The sequence below is a fragment of the Phyllostomus discolor genome, chromosome 8 (assembly GCF_004126475.2).
Source record: "Phyllostomus discolor isolate MPI-MPIP mPhyDis1 chromosome 8, mPhyDis1.pri.v3, whole genome shotgun sequence".
Classification (NCBI taxonomy): domain Eukaryota; kingdom Metazoa; phylum Chordata; class Mammalia; order Chiroptera; family Phyllostomidae; genus Phyllostomus; species Phyllostomus discolor.
In genome coordinates this window covers 2,555,677-2,562,392 of record NC_040910.2, presented here as the reverse complement: position 1 = coordinate 2,562,392, position 6,716 = coordinate 2,555,677, and the positions used below count along the sequence as shown (strand labels likewise).

General features: G+C 53.5%; 1 protein-coding gene across 2 annotated transcripts; it reads left to right on the top strand.

Annotated features, from left to right (window-relative positions):
• The first annotated feature begins 339 nt into the window (after window positions 1-339).
• CCNA2 (cyclin A2) lies at window positions 340-6,532 on the top strand. Of its 2 annotated transcripts, none has more exons than XM_036031779.1 (8): window positions 340-1,001; window positions 1,744-1,984; window positions 3,154-3,266; window positions 3,465-3,688; window positions 4,426-4,633; window positions 5,400-5,513; window positions 5,862-5,995; window positions 6,216-6,532. In XM_036031779.1, exons 1-8 carry the CDS (start codon window positions 834-836, stop codon window positions 6,262-6,264), a joined length of 1,251 nt encoding a protein of 416 aa, XP_035887672.1. In that variant the 5' UTR covers window positions 340-833; the 3' UTR covers window positions 6,265-6,532. The 2 variants fall into 2 exon arrangements, with proteins under 2 accessions (XP_035887672.1, XP_028375348.2); XM_028519547.2 differs by having other exon boundaries at window positions 343-986.
• The last annotated feature ends 184 nt before the right edge of the window (window positions 6,533-6,716 follow it).

The window sequence follows — 6,716 nt, the reverse complement described above, 5'->3', positions numbered from 1 at the left end:
CACCTCACCCAAGTAATGGGCTCTTCGGTAGGAGAAGTAAAAGCCTAGGACCGGAGCAGCACCCGATGGGAGGTGACAGTGTGGTCGGCCACCTGAGACCCTGTTAGTTAGAACGTGGGCCGGGAGCGGGCTTGGGCACGTCCTGTGCCCCCAGGGACAGCCGCAGGCCGGGTAGAGAGACACTCGCGGTGAACGGGGCAGAGGACGAGAGTGGGAGACGCTGCGGGACGTGAGTGGCCGGGCGGGTTCTAGGCCTCCGGGAACCGGTCGGTCGGGCTGCCAGGAGGCCCCGGGGAACGGCGGTGGAACGGCCTTCGCCCCGGGCGCCCCGTCTCCAGTTAAAGGCCGCGTCCCCCCAGGCCGCACCCTCGCCCGGCGCAGGCGCGTTCCCTCCCGCCGCCCGGGGGCCGCCCCTCCCCGTACCTTCCCTCCTCGTTTGCGGGCGCGACGGCTTTCATTCGCCCGCGACTTGTCGCTCGGGTGACGTCACGGGCCCGGGCCCTCCTCATTGGCCCATTTCAATAGTCGCGGGATACTTGAACTGCAGGAACAGCCGCGTCCCCGGCGGGCTGCTGGCTGAGTCTGGGTGATCTTGTTCCTCCGCGCCCGGCGCCGCCTGCTCCTTTCGCGGCCTCGCCGGTTCTCAGCGATCCCGGGCGGGCGGGCTGGCCCGGGCTGCGGCGGGCGGCTACGACTGGAGCGCTGCTCGGCGCGGCCGGTCGGCGGGACCGAGTGCACGCTGCTTGGCGCCGCAGGGTCATCCCGCCCTGCCCTCGGGAGCGGGGATTTTAGGCAGCTCTGCGGCCCGCGAGGCGGGCTCAGCGCCGTTCAAAATGCAGCCGACAGCACCCCAAGAGGACCAGGAGAACATCAACCCCGAGAAGGCGTCGCCCGCTCAGCAGCCCCGGACCCGGGCGGGGCTGGCGGTCCTGAAGGCCGGGAACCAGCGGGGTCCAGCGCCGCCGCAAAGGCCCAAGACGCGACGAGTAAGAAGACGAGCGGTAGTTTTGCATGGGTTTAGCAGGCAGAGGAGAGGCGAAAGAGCACCCTCTGGTCTTTTTTAAGGAGGTCTGGGTCTGGAGCCCCCTTGATCCCTGGTTTTTTGGCGTGCTGGGTTGTAGCTGGGGTAGCTTCTTTCTCCCATTACTCTCTCTGCCAGCACTGTGCGTTCGCTGCTTGTCTGCTTGGTTATTGTATTTTTCTCTAGGTAATGTGGTCAAACCAAGCTCTGCCACATGAGTGTGGTCTTGGCCCGCCTCTGCGTCTCCCTCTTCGCTTTTAAACCCCAGGCTCTGGGAGCCGGCCCTCCTGTCGCCTCCCGGTACAGGGAAGTTAGAGCTTACCTCTAGTTTAGGAAACAACGTAAAAAATATTTGGCTTTCGGTAAATTCCGCCATTTTACCGGAATTGCTCTGTTGCTCCACCCCAGGAGGAAAGCGTTTCTGCCATCTCTCTCCTCAACTTGTCATCTTTCGGTCACTCCATCCCTCTTGTGGCCTTAGTTAGTTTTTCATAATTCTAGTTACTGTGACACTCTCTGATCTTCCCATAAATGCCTGTGACAAATGGAAACATCCCTTCTTTTCCTCAACCACCCAAACTCCCTTGCCTGGATTTTGCCCCAGAAAGTTTGTTTTCCTGTTAGAGTTGTTGGGAGTAAAAAAGCAGAGGTTGAGACCCAGAAGGGGAAGAAAGCAAAACTCTACTTAATAAGCTCAGAGCAGGTTATTGGTTACCTTTTAGGGTGCACCCCTTAAGGATCTTAATGTAAACGATGAGCATGTCGTCGCCCCTCCCTGGAACGCAAACAGTAAACAGCCTGCATTTACCATCCATGTGGACGAAGGAGAAGAGACTCAGAAAAGGCCAGGTGAATCCAAAAGAACAGAATGTGACGATGTCCTGGCGCTTAATTCAGCTATTGGTTTACCTGAACCGAGAAAACCACTGGTACCTCTTGATTATCCAATGGATGGAAGTTTTGGTAAGTTTTAACAATCATCTGTATCAAATCAACGCAATCATGATTAAGTCAGTTGGATTAATGATATTTCGCATTTTAAGACATTATCTTCCCCGATCCTTAGACATAACGAGTTAGGTTTAATGTCACAAGTTTTAAAGGGTGTGACTTTTCTCAGACCCCACAGCTAATGCTAATGCATGACCCAGTGACCTAAAAGGACGGAAATCCTAATGGGGTGCTTGTTCTGTACACTGCCAGTCGCATCAGTTTAACCAGGGCTCAAACACAGGTTTTTGTCTGACCCTAGAAATGTTCCCACCGTTGGGAGACTAGGTGTCAGTTGGATTCCTTCCCGAGACTCACTGGTGCGAACCACTTCGTGGAGTGCCGTGTGGGGTGCAGCCTTAAATCTCCCCAGCCTTAAATTGAAACCTGTCCGAGCGATCCTTGGGTGCCAGAGAGGAGCATCGTGCACCCCCCGTGAGTCAGGCGTGGAACCACGGGGCCTTGCACTTGACCCCACCAGAACAGAGAGGCCGGCCCGGGACAGCCGTGCTTGCTCACAGCGCGTGTGCCTTCCCCACCGCTGCGTTCTGTTGGTGGGGGGAGGTCTGAAGGAGCAGGAAAGTCCTTTGGGATTAAAATAATTTATGTATTCCTATTTAAAATTTGCACAAATCTTAACCTCAGTGAACCTGGGAGTGAAAATAATGGATGATGTTTTTACTTCAAAAGAGAATTTAAAATCACAAAAAATGAATCACTTGTTGAATGTGGTATTAGCCCTGCTCATAGTTATTGCCGAGACTCTGCTTTGACTACATCCGACAGGCCTCTGGGCGGCTCCTACATATTGTCTCAGAGCCTGGATTGTAGCCCTGGCCCGGGAGAACCACCGTGCCAATATCCCTCGTGGAAGCTGAATGATAACTGAACGTAACACCTGATCCTCACACTGATTTTCCTGATAGTATTTTCCTACCAGTATTTTTTCTTGTTCATTAAAATCATTCTACAGCTAAGTGGAATGCCGGAGGTGCTAGAAACCAGAGTGAAATAGTCGGTGTGCTTTGTCATGGGTGCAATAAATGCCTTGATAGCGTGGGACTCCCTGCAAGGGCCATCCCTTCCGGCTGTGAAATGGAAAATTAAACCGTGAACACAGCCGTGCTTTTGAACTCCCCCAGAGTCACCGCAGACCATGGACATGTCGATCATATTGGAGGATGAGAAGCCAGTGAACGTCAACGAGGTCCCAGACTACCACGAGGACATCCACACCTACCTTAGGGAAATGGAGGTGAGGGCTCCCAGAACCTGCCTGCTGTGCTGCTGCCTGGTCGCGGGAGAGTGGCAGCGAGAGGGTGTGTGTGAGTTCTTACCTGCCGGTCCGGCGCACTGCTCTGTTGCTGTCCTCGGGCTCTGGCACGGAGCAGCTTTGTTGGTGGAGAATAATGTAACTGCAGAGTTTAACACTGCTGAGTGACTCTCTCAACAGGTTAAATGCAAGCCTAAAGTGGGTTACATGAAGAAACAGCCAGACATCACCAACAGCATGCGGGCCATCCTCGTGGACTGGTTAGTTGAAGTAGGAGAGGAATATAAGCTACAGAATGAGACCCTGTACTTGGCTGTGAACTACATCGATAGGTTCCTTTCATCCATGTCTGTGTTGAGAGGAAAACTTCAGCTTGTGGGCACTGCTGCTATGCTGTTAGCCTCGTAAGTCAGCTTGGTTTGTTGGGGTAAAAGTGATCGGTCCCTTTCTGTGGAGGAAAGGAATGTGGTTTTTAGCAGTGGGATGTACGGTTACGCAAAGCAGAGAGTCGGTGACTACCTCAGGGGTGACAGGCGGATGACACTCTTCTCTAATTCGGGACGTAACTTTTCCAGACCTGGGTCCCAGGGCACCTTGTTGAGTGAACGTGTACACTGGCGACATGTTCACACACCAAGACCAGCTCACAAAGGTTAAAAGTGTGATTCCTTCCATTAAAAAAGCGCTTTGTGGCATATGAGCTAAATCTTATCTTCTCTCCATTAAGAAAACTAACATGAAAAACATGAAATTCTGAACAACATAAATAAACTAAAAAGAGAATAGGAAAACTAAATTTTGAAACCTAAACACGAAATGTTTATTTTTCCAAGAAAATTTTTTAAATGTTCGGTTACATGGTGAACTCTGGCATTGTTGCCGTCTGGGGAAGTCTCGTGCCTCCTACGTATTTCCTTTGGCCACACGGGGGAAGGCATCTTCACCTCCTTTGTTGATCTGGGTCTCTCTGTGGGCCGTCACCCAGTCTCTGCAGACGTGGTCGGCTCTCCGTGGAAACCGGCGGTTGGGAGTGGGTAGGTTTGGATTCATGGCGTGTATTCTGCCAGAGGGAATTCAGAATTGGGGTATTCATGCTCGTGTCTCTTTCAGGACTGACGGCTGAAAACTGTTTTCGTTGCAGGAAGTTTGAAGAAATTTACCCCCCAGAAGTAGCCGAGTTTGTGTACATTACAGACGACACCTACACCAAGAAGCAGGTTCTCAGAATGGAGCACCTGGTCCTCAAAGTCCTCGCATTCGACTTAGCGGCCCCGACCGTCAATCAGTTCCTCACCCAGTACTTTCTGCACCAGCAGCCGGCAAACTGCAAAGTGGAAAGCTTAGCAATGGTGAGTTCTTTTTATCTGGCTGAAGCAAGACTCTTCGGGCACCACTAGGGGCAGGCAAGCCCTGGCTTCGTTATGCAGCTTTGGTCCAGGAGCTTAGTGTCTCGGGCAGATTCCTGCTGCAGTCTGGAAGGAGGCCTGCCGCTGGCAAAAGGTAACAGAAGCTTAAGTCTTGGGAAACCGTAGCCGGAAGGGTCATCTTCAAAGCTATTAAAAGAGGAGCCCTAGGCCCTGGCTGGCGTAGCTCAGTGGATTGAGCACAGGCTGGGAACCAAAGTGTCCCAGGTTCGATTCCCAGCCAGGGTACATTCCTGGGTTGCAGGCCATAACCCCCAGCAACCGCACATTGATGTTTCTCTCTCTCTCTCTCCCTCCCTTCCCTCTCTAAAAAAATAAATAAATAAAATCTTTAAAAAAAAGAAAAGAAAAGAAAAGAGGAGCCCTGACTGGTGCGGCTCAGTGGGGTGTCGTCCCGAAAAGCAAGAAGTGCTCAGTTCGGTCCCCGGTTGCAGATTTGGTCCCGACCTGAACCGCGTGGGAGAGGCAACCAGTGGATGTTTTTCTCCCTCCCTTCTCCTCTCTGTAAAAAAAATCAATAAAGTATTTTTTTAACTCATTAAGAGGAGAAACAGTGACAGAATGGAACAAACGCTAAAACAGCAGCTGTGTCTAAAAGAGGGGGCCACAGGAAAAAATGGGGTCAGGGGGCGGAGGTCGGAGGTTCGGATTCCAGGTCTCGTGACCACCAGGTGCGTCCCTTGCGTTGCAGTTCCTGGGGGAGCTGAGTCTGATCGACGCGGACCCGTACCTCAAGTACTTGCCCTCGGTTATCGCGGGAGCGGCCTTCCACCTAGCACTCCACACGGTCACGGGGCAGAGCTGGGTAGGTGCCACGTCTCCCCACGCGTGTGCCGGGGAAGTTCCCTGCCCGTCCTGCACAGCGGGTGGTGGTCCGGGGTGCCCGCCTGGGCGGCCTGTTTGCACCGTGTCAGCGTGTTGTCGGGCGGGCCTTGAACAGTGCACTGAAGGACCCGGGCCGTCCGGCCGGCTGCAGGGGCAGTGGTAACACTGACCCGTGTCTGCGTGAACGAGGCGGCACGCCGGCCTGAGCCAACCGGGAGGCTGCTGGTGCTGAACTTTGTAACAGAGCTCAGGCTCCGCGCCAACTGGGGAGTTCGGTGTCTGCTCCTGGACGTGGGACTCAGCGGTTCTCCCACCCTCTGCCCCACAGCCCGACTCCTTGGTGCAGCAGACGGGGTACACCCTGGAGAGCCTGAAGCCCTGCCTCCTGGACCTGCACCAGACCTACCTCAGGGCCCCGCAGCACGCCCAGCAGTCGGTCCGAGAGAAGTACAAGCACCCCAAGTAAGGCTGCGCGTGGCGAGCGCCGGCGAGAAGCGGGTTGCCGTGCGGTTCGGGGTCCTTGACCTTTGAACTTCACCGGAGGGCTCCCACATCAGGCACAGCCGCCTTCGAGGCTATGCCCTGAGCGGGCCGGGTTTCTGGGTGTATTCGAGGGGGTGGGGGACGAACTAGCGCTTCTCAGTGGCGGTGTTACTGAAGACGGGCGTTCTCCTCCCCGCAGGTACCACGGCGTTTCCCTCCTCGCCCCGCCAGAGACACTACAGGTGTGACGGGCGGCCGCCCGCTCCCGGCTCCCAGACGGGACTCCCCCGAGGACAGGGCGTGGCTTTTACGTTAGGTCTTTACAATCACTTCTGAACGCGACACAGGTTATTCTCAATACAAATTATGCTATTTTAAGGTGGTTTTAATTTGTATATCTTTTGTACATGTAACTGTCTTAGATACGTGGCCAATTTTAGGTGGTTTTGTTAAAGTATTAACGATGCCAGCCGTCAGGATAAGACTAAGAATTAATAAATCGATTTAGAAAACTTGGATTTTGTAAGTCAAATTTAATTTGAGGTAAAAATTTGACTTCAGGATTTCGCTCAGAAAAGTTATTTTCTCCTATGGGGACTAGGGAGGCTTCTAAAACTTTAAGAAAAAGAGCTGTATTTTATAGTTTCAGGAAAACAGACAGCGGTTCTGACACTTTCCTAAGCGTCGGGACCACTTGCTG

Excerpts from the sequence above, each read along its gene's own strand:
- CCNA2 (XM_036031779.1), top strand. The coding sequence starts at position 834 with ATGCAGCCGACAGCACCCCAAGAGGACCAGGAGAACATCAACCCCGAG. Across the intron at positions 3,689-4,425 it reads GCTGCTATGCTGTTAGCCTC|GAAGTTTGAAGAAATTTACC; the intron begins GTAAGTCAGCTT and ends TTTTCGTTGCAG. Across the intron at positions 4,634-5,399 it reads AAGTGGAAAGCTTAGCAATG|TTCCTGGGGGAGCTGAGTCT; the intron begins GTGAGTTCTTTT and ends CTTGCGTTGCAG.